Here is a 15,599-nt window from a genome sequence, read left to right as displayed (position 1 = left end):
GGGCTCAGCACGGCTCAGCACGGCACGCCGGGGAGGGCTGAGTGGCTCCCTCCCCTTGCCGTGCTTGCTGCGGGATGTGCTGCCAGCCTGCACCGGCTTTCCCGGCAGCCGTGACCAGGGATTCGTCCGTTGAGAGGCTGGGGCACAAGGGATGCTAAAGTGGCAGCAGAAAATGAGCTGGGCAGCATTGGGACTTCCGTAAGGAAAGCCGAGCAAAGTTATTTTGGGCACGGCTGATCCTGAAATGATAGCAAAGGGTCTTTTGGGGGAACACAGCGCAGTCAGGTAAGCTGTTAACACTGCACTTCCATGAGGGTCTTTGCAGAAACTACGTCTTTGTAGTGCCTGTTTCAGATACCCATGGCAAGTTTCCATATTTAATCTCTTCTGGTGACCTGACAGGGTTTCTCAGTGTGCACTCCACAAACTCAGAATGAAATCGCTTTGTAAAAAATCTCAGTCATTTAGCTGCAAAATATGCTGTCAGCCAGGTGCATTCCCCCCTGTAGACTTTCTTCTGCAATTGGAAGAGAAAATTCAGCTGTGCATTTACAGAAGAATCCTTTCCAGAGAAAGGCATGCAGGAGAAAATTAAAAGAAATGTGCTAGGAGATTTTTTTACATGATTAAAATGTAAGATACATTTGACTAATTAAAAAATGGCCTGAAATCAGCAAGGTGAATTCAGATGAAGACAGGTGAAAAGTATTATCGTGAGGAATAAGTCAGAAGGCGTGCAAATTCAGACCAGGGAAAACATGATGCCCAACAGAGAGTTGGCCTGGCTATGACAAACCAAGCATGCTTAATATGTGACTGAGAGTTGTTCAGCTATCACACAGATTCGGTTTATGATGCTAAATACTGAAAATGTGAACAGTTTTTAGTATTTATAGGAGAGATCTCACAGGCGGTGTAGCTAGAGCTTCAGCTGCCTTAAAAGTTGTGAGAATAATTCTTTAATTTGTGCCTGGGAGTGAAATCCTGATGCTCACACTAAGCTTCATTTCAATAACTGTGTGTGTCCTGCGGTCTCCATCCGTGCACTTTGTGTAGCACCACACTGTACAGTTGATCACAAAAGACCTCATGGATGTCTCAGGTACCTTAGTGTCATTCCATGTGGATCAAGATGCATATATGTGGGTAACTGTCACCTCCCCTGACATTTTTTGCTCATCTTTCCCAGACACGCAGATTTGCACAAACAATGTGGCTCTTTCATCGTGCATCCTTGTTGTCTTTGATTTGGGTGGTGCTGTGATTTGGATAAAGAATGGCTGTTTCAGTTGGTTGTTCTCACAAAGGGGCTGAGCAGTTTATTTGGAATAAAAGGCAGCCTGGCCCATAACATAAAAAAAAATGAAAGGCTTTGGCAGCTAAACCTCATCTATCCACACAATTCCTCTTCAAAAAACATGGGTTAAAGAAACCATACTTCAATATTTTATATAATCTGAAAAGTCTGCTCTGTCTCACGAGGTGAAACATCGTAAAGCCCACAGGAGGAAGGTGGGAATTTTGGTCCTCTCAGCACCCTGGTGCCTTTTGTTCATGTATTCAGTGTGTTACGTCAGCGTTGTACATCTCACAGGAGTGCTGCAGCAGTCAGGACAGCTTCATTTGCCCTTCTCTTCCACCACTTCCCCACCTCAATCAGCCTCTTGTTCCTGTGCTCTCTGGGCTCCCCTCTCCCTCTGGCACATATGGAACAAGGCCAGGCAAACCAGGACTGGGCTGAAAGGTGCACCAGGCACCCTGTAACATAGCTCGATAATTAGTTTGGGAAGGTGTAAAGAGGAGGACGCCGCTCCCTGCCAGGCCCACAGTCGGCAGCTGCCACCTCGAGGAGCTCCCAGAAGCTGCACGTATTCTGCGTTGATGAAAACACTGCTTTCGCTACACAACCCCTAGAGCACCTCGGTTAAAAAAATAAAAAATAAAAAAAAGACAGCGCTGTGTGCAGAGCGAGGCCTTCGAGTCAGGCACAGAAACCTGCACCACGCTCGGGACTCTGCAATCCTCGCCCAACGCGCGGCCTTAGCAACCGTTGCTAGGGGGCGGCCCGGCGCAGAGCGTGCTTATGGCGTCACTTCCGGCGCCCCTCTCGCTACTTCCGGTACCCCGCGCTGCCCGTCCGTCGCACCACCCACCCGCAGGTCCGGGTTCCGGGGTGCGATGCTGCCCGGCGGCGCCGTGCGGCGGGCGCTGAGGGCCGGGGCGGCCGGCAGGTCAGCGGCGGGGCCGGGAGGGGTGGGGACCGGCAGGCGAGGCTCGAGCGTAGCCCCGAGCCCCGTTGCGTGGCCGCCTCCGTCACCGTTCCCGTGTCTCCCCGTGCAGGTACAGGGCGATGCGGAGCTGGGGGGTGATCGGGGGGCTGGCGGCCGCCGTGGCGGCGGGGATCTACGTGCTGTGGGGGCCCATCGCCGAGAGGAAGAAGCGGAGGAGAGGTAGGGAGCGGCGGGGGGAGGCGGGCGAGGCCGTTGCTGAGGGCAGAGGCCCGGTTTGGGGTTCCCCGGGCACCCCGTTATCTGCATTCGTCGTTAGGAGCTGTTGGAAATGGTGGGCTGTCACTGAAGTTAAGGTTTGGGCCGCTGTCCTTGCCTTTAAAATGTCACAGGTTACAATCTGTGTTGAACAGAGGACTTTTGTTCCTTATGTAAGCTATTAATTCTATCTGTTATTAATAATTGTGACTTACTGAATATATGCTCGCATCTCTTCTGTGGTAATTTAATTACTGCTGCAGGTCACGGATCTTATTTTATTTTGCATTTTGGGATGCAAAACAGCCATGTGAGAACCTTCTAGTTTTCAGCACCAAATGAACAGAAACCATGTAATTTCCATACCAAATTCACTTGCCAGTGAAAGTAGTAAGGTTTTTGCAGCCCGCAGTGTCAGCTCTTCCATCTCTGTTGGCAGGCCTGGTGCCTGGCCTGCTGAACCTCGGCAACACCTGCTTCATGAACTCCCTGCTGCAAGGCCTGTCTTCGTGCCCCTCGTTCATCAGGTGGCTGGAGGAGTTCACAGCACAGTACAAGGCAGAGCAGAACCAACCCAGCGAGCAGCAGTACTTGTCGCTCACTCTGTTGCATCTCCTAAGAGGTACCAAACTCAGTCACGTCGTGGTAAGCCAGGAAGAAAGCACTTAGCATCAACATTAATCCTTCTCAAAGAAAGTGCAGGCAGTGCTGGGTTCCTCTCTTTTTGGTTTAGTGTCTCAGGATGTTGTTCACACTAAAACTGTGCTTGAGCTTGTAAGTTCAAGCGATCAAAGGACAGTGAGACATTAACATTGATTTTGTGATATCTAGAGATCCTCTTTTTACCTCATCCACTCGTAAAGTGATCTTTTCAGGCAGTGTTTATATTATTGCTTATTCTCTCTATGTGTGTCAGTTGGGAAACGCTCCACTTTACAAGTATAGTAGACAAAGAGAATGTATGCAGTCAATGACACTGTCAGATGAGAATGGCAATTAATACATGCTAGTTTGGTTGTCGTTGTTTACCTGTCTTAATCAAGAACATCTTTATGGTAATCAATTATATTGTGCCTAAGTAGCATAAATCCTAAAATACACAGACCTGTGTTCTAACCGTGCTTTGTGGCTCCTTCTAACATGTTAAAATGCAATGTCTTTAAGCTTTATCCTGTCAAGAGGTAACAGAAGATGATGTCCTGGATGCAAGCTGCTTATTAGAAGTGTTAAGAATTTACAGGTGGCAGATCTCGACATTTGAAGAGCAGGTGATTACAAAATTCAAGTTAGACTGCCTGATGTACAGTTCAGTGCTTAGATCTGGAATAACCAAAAACTGAAGCAATAGCACTAACAGCACTGGGTGTCAGAGCTGAATCTTTGCTGTAGGAAAAAGTTTGCTTTAAAAAAATGAAGGAGAACAACTGTGTGATTTGTGATTCATGAATGGTGTTTTCAGTTTGCGTAGATGTCTGTCATGGAAAGCCTGGCTGCTTCAAAACCTCCTACTTAGTATGTTCAGATTTGGTTTGACATATTAAAGCAGAAGGGATGCAGCCCTCACTGCCCTGTATCTGAAGGGCTTCTGCTTGCAGGGATGGACTCAACTTGGTTACTATTTCCAAATTCAGTCTCATAGGGGATTTCTAAGACTTATTTTCAGTATTTCTAGCCCCTAAGTAAGTGCAGCTGGTCGATAAACTCAATCAATTTTCTCATTCATAAAATATGGTGGCATTCTTCTTTTATGTTTCAGAGCCAGACCAAATAGCACAGATTTCAGTGATGGGTTTTATTGAAACTCAGGAAAGCAGGCATTTGTGCATTCATTTTTTTTCTTCAATGATTTTGGTGTCTCTTAAATTTATCCAGCCCAGAATGTTTTTAATAATGAAATATATGAAATTCAGTTTTATAGAGAACACTTCTTACTAAACTTGAATTGGATGCACAATTGATGACTATTAATACGTAAGATAAGCTCTAAGCAGTGATTTTCCCCTTTAATTTCATAGTGCAGTGGACTCTCAGCACTCCTGGTGTATGTTTGGATGGGTTTCTTTTTTGTTTTGCTTCCTGTAACCCTTATGCCTCTGTTTAATAGGATGCTCATGAACTATTTCATGTCCTTACCTCTTCATTGGAAGATGAACGGGATCGTCAGCCACGTGTCACACATTTGTTTGATGTGCATTCATTGGAGGTGACGACTTGACCAATGTTGTTTTGTTTTCAGAAGTTTCCATATGTACTTGGTAGTCTGCCCAGATTCCTAAGCGTGTCGAGTATGAAATGCCTGTTAAGAAACTGAAGATATTAGCATAGGGTTTACAAAGCTGCTCTTTATTGCTCTGAGAGAAATGAATCAGTAGCCCAGGTAATGAAAAGAAAAAAAAATTGTTTGAAGGCAAATGTACCTCAGTCTGTGACTCTGCTTGCATGAGAGCTTTTGCATTCCTAAATCCATTGAACACAGGGACTGAAAAACTAGCAAAACTAACACAGAGCAGCAGTTGGTGCAATCATTTACTCTTATCTGTTAGACTGATGCAACAAAGGGCAACTGCAGAATGGGTGCTTATAGCACAGTGCATTTGGAGGTGAAGTTTTAGCTCATCCTTCAGCATTAATGATCAGCTTAATGCTGATGGAAGATTTGTATCTTTTTGCCTAAAATACATACAAACAGTCTGAAAACTTGTTGAGCTTTTATTTCAGTGCTATCAGGCACAGAATTCGACAGGTTAACTGTTCATTGTATTAGAACTGCTCTATTTGTCACTTAGAACTTTGTTCTGCACCAGGTTTTTGGCTTTCTTCAATCACAAAGACACTTAAACTCATACCTTTGTTCTGAAATCAGGAATGAAATATATATTTAATATGTAAGCTTCTCTAAGGTGGGGCTGATGACATCTTTTATCTTCCTCTGCAGCAGCCAGAAATAACCCAAAAGCAAATTAGCTGCCGAACCAGAGGTATGTTTTTTCTTCCATCCTGAAACATGAATATTGAGTCATAGTGTGATCATTGGGTTTATTAAGGGGATAAGACCAACTGATCTTTGTCTTTATTGGAGTGACATGCATCTCCTCATTTGTAAAATACCATTCCTTATTTGTTAGTGGGGCAGACCGTGTTTTACAGCTTTTGTTACAATAGGGCAAACAGTTGGAATTACAGTGATGAACGTGGATGTTTTGAAAATAAAAGGACAATTTCATCTTTGTGTTTCAGGATCTCTTCCTCCTATGTCAAATCACTGGAAGTCTCAGCATCCTTTTCATGGAAGGCTGACCAGCAACATGGTTTGCAAACACTGTGAACACCAGGTATACAAAAGTGTGCTGTGTTTAGGTACACATGAAGAGTGATCCCTGATATTCAGAGTGCATTCTGAGGTGAAACCACCATCCCTTGTTTCCAACATAATTGGTTTAAGCTCAATAGTTTGCAGGAATAAGAGCTTCAGCCATTATTTTTTTCAGCTACTTGTTGTGGCATTTTGTACTGAACAAGAAAATATTGCTAAGCATCCCAAAGAAAATGAAGTGTGATTCACTTCCTGGGGATGACAGCTATCTTATCAGGTAGAATAGTTGTTTAATTACATTTAGTATCCAATATCACAGGTATCATATGCTGAAAATCCACTTGCATTTTAGGACTGGCTATTCATTCAGCATGCAGTATTGTGATTGCACATGCAAAGGCAAATAAGGTTGCAGTCATCCAGAGTGAGGAGATGAAGATAAGCTGAATGAAGCAAAAATACAGAAAAAAGATGGAATTCATACACCCAACTCTAAGAACACTTTTCAAAAACTTGCAAACAAGTTTAGAAGCGAGCAGGGGCAGCTTCAGCAGAAACAGGCAGAGCAGTACCTGTATCAGCATTTGCATCAGGTGTTTCCTAGCACTACAGCTGTGGGGAAAACAAGTGATGTAACAGACATGCACGGATATGCTTGTTCTGCATGAGGCTGCTGGGAGGTAATGGTTGACCTATTTGGTTTTTTAGACCATGGTGGATTTGGTTGCTCACTGCATTTGAAATATTTTCTTGCAGAGTCCTGTGAGGTACGATACATTTGACAGTCTCTCCCTGAGTATTCCAGCAGCTGTGTGGGTATGTATCTGCCTTCGATGGGTGACCCAGCCAGCACTCTACTGCCTTGCCATCAGGGCTTTATCTTCACTGTTATCCTTTTACGGCCTCAGTAGCACCTAAATGAGGTGTTACTAAATGAGTAACTGGAGTTGCCTTTATAAGCAATCCTGCTGTGTTAGCACAGGGCCTTACTACTAAGGCAATGAGGGAAATGAGCAATTAGCCTGATGGGTGTGACTGCAGGCACTGAATTTTCTTTTTCTCCTGGTGGATTATTTGGTCCTTTTGGTTAAATTGAACAGAGCAGATTGTGTCCTGAGGGCTGTGTATTACAGGCAGACTTAGAAGATGACCTTCAAGTGCTCTGTCTCTGGTTACATTACAACTGGAAATAGTTTCTGTGTCTCACTGGCTTTGTGAAAATCTTTAAATGATAAAACATTGTAGATTTGGGGGCAAAATGTGCAGACCTTTGTATTGTAGCCGTTACCTTATGTCTGTAATTAATAGTTTTTGCTGTTGTTCTAAGGGTCATCCTATGACACTGGATCACTGCCTCCATCACTTCATCTCCTCTGAATCTGTGAAGGATGTTGTGTGTGACAACTGCACTAAAGTATGTCATTGTAATTTATATAACCTTTGAGCTCAGTTTCAAGCCTGCTGACAGAATTATGGCTTCAGTTTTCTACTCCTTTCTTCATGACTTCAGGAAAGCCTCTCTAGCTTGCCTGGGATTTATTATTCTTAAAATAGAGTTATTACCCCACAGTATTTTGAAGCTTTATTTATTGTTAACATAATAAAATTTACAACTGCTTTATTTGGTATTTAGATCATATTTGGAAGAACAAAAAAAGAATTAGTCCCCTTTTGAAACATTACTTTATATTTGCCTGTACTTTGATGACAGAGAGCCAAAACGGATTGTTTGATACCTAGCAGAAATGGCTACATGTAAACTAGGTTTGTTCTCTAAGAGCTGTTTCTGCTCAGTTCTGTTGTTAAAACATGGATCCATTGGAATGGGCCAACAGCTCTTGAGAGAGGAAAATTGTAGAAGAAATTCACATCCCAAGGATAGCTTGGCATGCAGCATGCAAACCTGCAGCAGGATTATTGTTTGTAATTTGATATAACAAGTGACCAAACAACTCTGTTTTCCCTTTGATTTCAGATTCAGGCGGAAGGGACTCTGAATGGACAGAGCATAGAAAACCAGAAAACAACATTTGTTAAGCAATTAAAGCTAGGGAAGGTAAGGCGAGCTAACCCCCCAAATCCACTTTTAAATCCTATTAAATAGTAATCTCTTTGACCCGTTTGCTTAATGTCTACTTCTACTACTTATTGCACTTCTCTAATGTTTTCTGAAATAGAAAAAAAAGGCTTTTGTCAAGTATTTGTAGACATTGAAATCTCAGTTAACAAAGCTCTGAACTCTTTAGCTTAAAGAACGTGAGTACTCCACTGCTATTCAGCAAAACACTTGAGTTTGGCTTAGGTGCAGTTTGTTTGCCTTGTGTTGCTTTTTTATTCCCTTGGTCAGTAAAGCAGTTGATATATACAGCCTATTTGTAGGATAATTTGTGCATTTCAAAGTTCATACATATTCTAACATATATAACATAACATATTCTAACTACAGAAGGTTTAAACGAGAGAACGCAGTGCTAAAGAACTGGAAATGTTTACAGTGGAGGTGCTTACAAGTTTCTTGTTCTGTGATCAGATAATGCAGAGGACAGCAGGGCCATTCCTAATAAAATTTCCTTACTGACAAAGGCCAGCCTCGGCATGACTTTGTCTGACAGATATTTATAACTCCTTGACCTTTTTTCCTGGGTACTCTTACTGTGTGATGCCATTATTTATGGAATATTAGCAAATGTCTGGCAGCAACATACTGACACAAATTCCAGTACTCATTTCTACCTTGCAGATCATCAAGCAAAATGAGATGGGCTTTTTAGGAATGTGTGTGATTTTTCTTTTTTTCCTTCCCCCATTTGCAGTCAGTAATTAACATGCTCTGTCCTACTGCCTAGCAAGCAATATGGCACTATTAGAAATCTCAACAGTTGTGACTCAGAAATAGTATTGCAGTAAGCTTAGATACAGAAATAGCACATAAAGGAACAACAGTTCAGTGACTTAATTCCTTATCTACTGGACTTACCACTTAGGTCCATTAGAATGCTTTTAGCAGCTGTTTCTCTTCACTTAAAATGTATTTTGACTTCTCTTTTGTATGGAACTTTGAAGCTCCCTCAGTGTTTGTGTATCCATCTGCAAAGACTGAGCTGGTCAAACCAAGGGACTCCTCTGAAACGTCATGAACATGTACAGTTCAATGAGTTCCTAATCATGGACATCTACAAATATCACATTCCTGTTCATAAATCAACTCAGAATGATCTGAATCAGAAAAGCTCTGAAGAGACAAAGCCTGGAACAAGGGATGGGATAGCAGTAAAACCTTCAGGTATTTACCTGTGTTTACCTCTTGCCTTTAGATATCAAGGGACTGTGATGTGTAATGAATTAAAATAAACTGCCTTCACATTCTGTGATGACGGACACTGTAGAAACAGAAGCAGTTAGCAATACTTGTGGCAGCACTGAAGTTAAATGACCAGCCTGTTTTGTTTTGCAGATGCAGAGCAGACATGTGGTACCAAATCTCTCCTTATGAATGGTGCCTGCTCCTCTCCACTCTTCATGTCCTCGGGAACTTTTCCACTCGCTGCATTCCCTGAGTGCAGGTAAGTGAGATGTGCACCCTGTTTGTATTTCCATCCATTTGAGTTGTGTTTTCCTTTATTGTCTTTATCAAAAGGCTGTGTAGTTGTAGAACTTAACATCTATCCTAGTTCCTGTGTAGAACATTGTTTTCTGTTTTCCTTGCTGATTGTCTTTGGCTCCATTTCTCTCCTTCTAAGAAAGGGAGTTGAGCTTATTACAGGGAGAACTCGGAATCTCTTTTCTTTGGTTCAGCGTGCAGCAGTCATCCTTCTGGATTGCCATATTCTCATTCATACTGTTTTTCCTACTACCCCTTCTTTGACTTTTAACTGTTCCTGTGAGAGTTGTTAGGTTTCTTTAAACTCCTGCAAGAAATTCTTACAATATTGGGAAAAAAAATCTGTAAGAGTTCTACTTAACAATCTCAATTGCAGCTGCCATGATTCTACTTAATAAATCCAGTCTTGATGCTTATGATGATGACTTGTTTTTTGAGAAAGTTCCCTTTTCAGTCCTGTGACCAACGTTCTGTTACAGAACTGTTGGTTATTATCCCATGGGGAGCACATTTCCCACAATACTTTGGGAAATGAGAGGCGAGCAAACGCTCTGTGCCAAACATTTGTTATGAAGACAGTTGTAGAGCAAGTCCTTAAAGTATACCTGTTTTTATCTATGGATTACCCACCATAATTTGACCTCTTTTTAAGAAAGATGTAATAGCTGTCTGGTGCATTAAACCTTTAAAATGAATGGTTTGCTTTCTTCAGTAGTCAGGCAGCACTGCAGTGCACTTAAAATAACAAAAAGACTTAGAATAACGAAAAGTAACTGCACAGCAACTGCACACAGTAACTGCAGCACGTCTCTTAGACACAATTACTTGCTCTGGAAAGAAATTGCAAGCAAAGACAAAGCAAGCGGAGCTTCCTTAGGTCCATGTGAGACACACGAGGTCTGCTGACCTTTTCTCTCCTCTCTCTCAGTCCCCCTGTGTACCTGTACCGGCTGATGGCGGTGGTTGTGCACCATGGAGACATGCACTCTGGACACTTTGTGACCTACCGCCGCTCTCCGCCTTCTCCCAAGAGCCCGCTCTCTGTCAGCAATCAGTGGCTATGGATTTCAGACGATACGGTTCGCAAAGCTAGTTTGCAGGAGGTCCTTGCCTCTAGTGCTTACCTGCTGTTCTATGAGCGTGTTCACTCAAGGGTACAGCACCAGAGTTTGGAGTTGAGGCCTGAAGAGTGATTAAGAGAGATGGAGGAGGACAAAAACTGACCAAATTCCTCTGCTGAGATCCACGTTGCACCTCCTGTCTGTTATGCAAATAATCCACCACAGGCCCTTTAACTTTCCCCTCCCTCCATGGCAGCAGCTGGCTCTTGCTGGGAGTAGTTTTGTACCAAAATTAAGCTACCCAAAGTTGGTCTGCTAACGTCGCGCAGTCCAAAGTGTATTTGTATTAGAAGAGCATTTATTCTGTTCAGTAGCAATTCTGTCAGCATCACAGCTCCGAGACAGACATCTCAAAACAGACTTTCCAAGGCTGATATCCATATTCTGAACACATGTATGTTTTCAAGGGGAGATGTGGAATCCTGTACACTTCAGTGCAGACGTTTGTGAACAAGGGAGCCCCAGGAGCAGTTGTTGGGAAGCTACTGTTATCAAAGGCAATGATTTAAGAAACAAAGTGCCTTGAGCCTATTTGAACAGATTACCATTGTCTGAGTCCACTGCGTGCCAGCTGTGTTCTGAGAGGTGTCTCAAGATGATGGGATGAAAAGAATGACAGCAGATTTCTCCTGATATCCCAGCCAGTGAATAAAACAAGGCCTCCTTACAGAACATGCACGACCAAAAAATTTCCTTCCCTCTTCCTAATAGTTCAGTTCTCTATATGTCATGGAATTACTGATTCAGGCAGCAGTTTCCTTTTTCGAGGAGAAAAGATCAAATTCTTTTACCAATTAAGAGCTGATACCTGACTTATTGCTCTGTATCTTTGCACTACAGGTGACATGGAAAGACAGAAGAGTTTGCTTGCTGTCAATATTGTAATTTTCTTGGTCACTCAAACTGTTGAATACTAATGCTGGTAGTAAGGACTACAGCTTTTAATACCATTAACTTTAAGGCTATTGTAATTGGTGTTCTAGATGTGCCCTTCCTATTTTAATGCTAAAAACTGTCATTTGTCATCAGCCTTTTGGATGTATGTTGTCAGGCTTGCAGCTGAGCATTAGAGCTTATACTGGTTGTGACTGTGAGCTGAGATAAACAGCAACCCAAGCATCCTTGTAAAATTTGAGCATACAGAACTGAATCTGGACCAATGGGCAACTTGTCTGGTAAGGCAGTCTGCAAATTCTGGTGTCTCTGCATTAGATATGCAGATTTCCATATAAATTGTACTTTGCTGCTCTAGGTTGTCTAATGTGTTAAAAATAATAGTATCTCAAAGCATGGATGGAGAAGGAAAAATTACTTTTGACTGCTTTTAAGTTATCAGGAATAAAATATGTAGACTGTTTTTAGCTCTTTTCTATAATTCTAACGTGGAGGAAAAAGACCCATTCCTCAGACTAGATTTTTCAGTGTAAAACAGCAACTAAGTTTTCAAATCATTACTGTCTTCATAGTTTTTTTTTTAGGTAACTTTGTACCTCATATATTCATATCACTGCCTGAAGCTCTCAGGCATTCAGAGTTCCTTAATGAAGTCTCAGAACCAGCTGAAATAATAATAGATGTACATAAGAATCTGTTTACTACACTCACGTTGTTCCAAAGTAATAATACATAAAACACTCTTTATAAATCTACAGAGATACCAGTTAGTGAGAAGCCTCCCTAAGTTAGGCTACTGGTAGCATGGTTTTAACTTTTATATGTTAAGTTAAGGAAAAACAACAAGAGGGGAAAAAAAAAAGGGTTGCAAAATGCCAAAAATGTCCTGGCCATTGAGATAAAATCTAACAGACTTGCAGAATGTGAGAGGAGAGGAAAACCCCCTGTTCTGAGCAGCATGGGAGTGCAGGAGAAGCTCTGTAAAGCGTGTTGTTCCAGCAGGGCTACAGTTTGACCTGAAAGCTTCCAAACACTTCCACCAGCCAGAGTGTATATTCTGCAAAGCCTGTTCTCAGTAGGGGCTGTTTATAGAGGTTTTGTGAAGTTCTTCTTCAGGTAATTTTGTTCAGGAAGCAGTAATGCTGGAGCTGTGTCAGAACATATGCACACCACAGGCTAACAGTCTCAAACTTGTCAGCCCCAAAGCGTTGCAAGCTTGCACATTCAGTACTTTGCATAGAACTGCTTGCTGTCGGGTCAGTTTGATCAGAATGGAAGCATGACTGCGTGACACTGATAACCTGCTCACTTCCATTCAGCTGCAGGTTCACTCTGCAACCTTCCTCAAAGGCTGCAGAAACGAGGGCTGAACAGTCAGCATTTGTTGTAGGTTTTGCTGCTGGGAAGGAGCAGGCAGCCTTGGTTTAGCCCTCAGTGTGAGGAAGGAAGCAAGTGACAGAACCTCAGGCCCAGTCCTGTCCTGGACACTCAGCCTACTGCAAGCTCAAAGGCTTCTGCAGATGTTTGCCATCTTCACCTTTTGAAGTCACTGGGTTTCATCCAATATTGTTACTTGTTAGAAGCTTTCGTGATGGAAAAGTTGTTATTAAATGCAGGAGCTTACAAACATCAGATAAGGCCTCTAGGGTGACATCTCTGTGTTTGGATAATTGTTTTATTTTGTGTATTATTTTAAAAAAGTGTGAGAGTCACAGCACCGCACTGCTGTTTGAAGTTGCGTTTTCACTTCAGGGTATTTTTTGTAACTGTACAGTAGCAATAAAAGAACTTAATAAAAAAAGTAACTGTCCATATTTGCTGATTTCTTCAAGGCCAATCTATCAGATATTTACACAGTACATCTGATAGAAGCAGCACTTCTCCTTCTCTAGGTGCATTCCTGGGATCCAGGTTCCCAGCAGAGCCCTGCTCTTCACAAGAAATATAGAGGATAAGAATTTCCAATTCCAGCTTTTCTAAACTGCTGTTAATTCCACAGCCCCAAGAGACTGCAGGCTACTCATTCACATGCTCCTAAGCATGGTTACACAGGGATCAACTCACATTTTTGCTCAGCACTTACCATTGCTTGATTCCTTAAGACCTGGTGGACACTTTGGACGCTCTTTCCTCATTTCAGTAGGATGGAGCACGGATGGGAATGGCTTTCAGAATGGATTCCCTAGGGATAATTGTTTAGAAAAACAGGTACTCTCAGAAGTGATAGCTTTTCACACTGTGTTGCCCATATAAAACATATTCCCCTGAAAGTCACCTTATGCTCCCTGGTTTCTGCACAGAGGACTGAGTGAAGAAGAGGTGCCTCTCATGTCTTTCTGTCCCACCACACTGCTGCCCACAAGAACCCACGCAAGCAGAGGAGGTAAAGCAGCAGAGAAAATAGATGCAGACAAATCATAGTGACCATACAACATACTGCAGTCACTGCATTAATATCTTAGCAATCATCTTCTCATGTCAGTCTCATTTGTGTTTTATTTAAATAAAACCAAGCAAGCTGTAGCTCACTGATAGACCATCCAAGAAAGTGTCACCCACTGAATACCACCAGCTTACAGGCTCACTCTAAATGATTACACCTCACACTTTATGGTATTTATAAACTATCTCACTATTTCAAGGATGAAGAATATTTTGGACTTTCTAAAGAAGTGGCTCTAATTAAGATTAGGTGAGAACAAATTTCATCCTGACCGAAACAAGAGTATTACTTGATAATAAGTGGTGTATCAACAACTGTTTACTGAAAGCATTCCTGGCATTTAAGATCAGTAGCTGCAGAATTTATTAGCAAGTTACCAAGCACACTATCTTCTAGTTTAATGCCTTGGATCATCAAACACAGCTTGACTGAGGAATTGACAGCTATATCGAGGAGGAAAACTTCAGTATTCAGGGTCTGTGGTCCATGTGCTTCATTGCTATCTCGCTTTTTTGTCAACAACCATCATTTTCCGAAATGTCAGGTTGATTCTTGGAGCAAGCACTCTCTTGCGGATGGGCAGGCTGTGGTACCAGTACACGTTAGTGGGGTACTTTATCATCAGCAGGCTGCCATGGGCTAGCTGCAGTCTGATGGGCTTAATGTGCCGTGTTGCATTCTTCCCTCTGGAATCACAGTGCCTGAAAACGAAGTCTCTGCAGGCTCCAAAGGACACTGATGCAATAGGGCTACGTGGAATCAGCTCCTTCTCATCATCTCGATGTTCACCTATGTGGTCCTCACCGTCTTTATACCTGTAAACAGAATAATTAGTTCACCTGTCAGTCCAGCAAAATGAATATCAAACTACTCCTTGGTGATCTGTCAGTACACCAAGCAATAGGAATGAGCTGCTTTGTGTGACTGGAAATCAGACATACCTGTTAATAACAACAAAATTAAAAGTGTGTCCCGTTTCCAAAACAAGGCGATCTCTGATGCGGTTGAGAACTGGGATCCACGGCTTAGGAGAAAAGGTGACACCTGAGTAAGTGTACGTTAACTCGGGGTCTCCATAGGTTACCTGCTTCCTGGGGATGTTATGCCATTTGCCAAACACACGCAACTTTGTCTGTTCACCTGTTTAAACAAGATGGATCAAAATTAACTTAGTATTCTTCATTCAGAGGGCAGTGGGACCGTGGCAGTGCTGCCCAGAGCTGTGGTGCCCCATCCCTGGACGCACCCTAGGCGATGGGTGGGCAGCCTGAGCTGGGGGCAGCCAGCACACGGCAGGGCTGGGGGGGCTTTGGGGTCCCCTCCAACCTAATCACACTGATTCCAAAGATAGACCCTCCCCCTCGGCTGCTTTACCTTCGAAGTACTCCACCTCTTTTTCCAGCTGCTGGAAGACCTCGTCAGCCTCGGCCCGGCCGAAGAGGAGGCGATACTCGAGGCTCAGGCCTTGGGCACGGATCTGCTGACTAGGCTGTGAGGGATGGGGCAGGCCGCCCGCCGCCTCCTCTAACCGGGGCCTCTTGCCATCACCCCCAGGTTCCTCAGCAGAACGTTTAACCACGAATCCGTCCATGCGCAAAACGGGTAATACGTGGGACAGCACCCGTACGGGGCGGGCGCTGAGGAGCGGCCCCCACTGAGGGAGCGACTGGAGGCGGGAATCTCTCAACCCCTCCGTAACGGAAGCAGTGCGCACGCGCTTCCCTAAGCCCCGCCCCCTGTC

The 15,599-nt window shown here is 43.3% G+C and overlaps 2 protein-coding genes across 11 annotated transcripts; one reads left to right on the top strand and one right to left on the bottom strand.

Annotated features, from left to right (window-relative positions):
• Positions 1-2,350: 2,350 nt before the first annotated feature.
• Positions 2,351-13,218, top strand: USP30 (ubiquitin specific peptidase 30). 2 transcript variants are annotated; one of them, XM_042828775.1, is made up of 12 exons: positions 2,351-2,450; positions 2,926-3,108; positions 3,651-3,754; positions 4,591-4,689; positions 5,422-5,464; positions 5,724-5,818; positions 6,556-6,615; positions 7,127-7,213; positions 7,775-7,855; positions 8,863-9,082; positions 9,254-9,362; positions 10,329-13,218. In XM_042828775.1, the coding sequence occupies exons 1-12, from the start codon at positions 2,351-2,353 to the stop codon at positions 10,591-10,593; spliced, it is 1,446 nt and encodes a 481-aa protein (XP_042684709.1). In that variant the 3' UTR covers positions 10,594-13,218. The 2 variants fall into 2 exon arrangements, with proteins under 2 accessions (XP_042684709.1, XP_042684708.1); XM_042828774.1 differs by lacking the exon at positions 2,351-2,450 and having other exon boundaries at positions 2,514-3,131.
• ALKBH2 (alkB homolog 2, alpha-ketoglutarate dependent dioxygenase) lies at positions 4,264-15,561 on the bottom strand. Of its 9 annotated transcripts, none has more exons than XR_006170559.1 (6): positions 15,233-15,561; positions 14,800-14,998; positions 14,236-14,673; positions 13,499-13,597; positions 5,333-13,346; positions 4,264-4,793 (listed from the first exon to the last, which is right to left on the bottom strand). XR_006170559.1 is itself a non-coding variant. In XM_042828776.1 (3 exons), the coding sequence occupies exons 1-3, from the start codon at positions 15,447-15,449 to the stop codon at positions 14,358-14,360; spliced, it is 732 nt and encodes a 243-aa protein (XP_042684710.1). In that variant the 5' UTR covers positions 15,450-15,561; the 3' UTR covers positions 13,894-14,357. The 9 variants fall into 9 exon arrangements, 1 of the variants encoding a protein (XP_042684710.1); XR_006170561.1 differs by having other exon boundaries at positions 4,264-4,782; XR_006170560.1 differs by having other exon boundaries at positions 4,264-7,702; positions 8,777-13,346.
• Between the last annotated feature and the right edge of the window lie 38 nt (positions 15,562-15,599).

Source organism: Centrocercus urophasianus, unplaced genomic scaffold (assembly GCF_019232065.1).
Source record: "Centrocercus urophasianus isolate 14NV4802_14NV808 unplaced genomic scaffold, USGS_Curo_1.0 seq_30, whole genome shotgun sequence".
NCBI classification, from domain to species: domain Eukaryota; kingdom Metazoa; phylum Chordata; class Aves; order Galliformes; family Phasianidae; genus Centrocercus; species Centrocercus urophasianus.
Note: the sequence above shows the minus strand (reverse complement) of the source record. Positions and strands in the feature narration are given on the sequence as shown.

Coding starts and splice junctions, on each gene's coding strand:
- USP30 (XM_042828774.1), top strand. CDS start 2,825: ATGAACAGAAACCATGTAATTTCCATACCAAATTCACTTGCCAGTGAA. Junction 5,465..5,723: donor AATTAGCTGCCGAACCAGAG/GTATGTTTTTTC, acceptor TTTGTGTTTCAG/GATCTCTTCCTCCTATGTCA. Junction 9,363..10,328: donor GCTGCATTCCCTGAGTGCAG/GTAAGTGAGATG, acceptor CCTCTCTCTCAG/TCCCCCTGTGTACCTGTACC.
- ALKBH2 (XM_042828776.1), bottom strand. CDS start 15,449: ATGGACGGATTCGTGGTTAAACGTTCTGCTGAGGAACCTGGGGGTGAT. Junction 14,999..15,232: donor AGAGGTGGAGTACTTCGAAG/GTAAAGCAGCCG, acceptor TTGTTTAAACAG/GTGAACAGACAAAGTTGCGT. Junction 14,674..14,799: donor AATTTTGTTGTTATTAACAG/GTATGTCTGATT, acceptor TTCTGTTTACAG/GTATAAAGACGGTGAGGACC.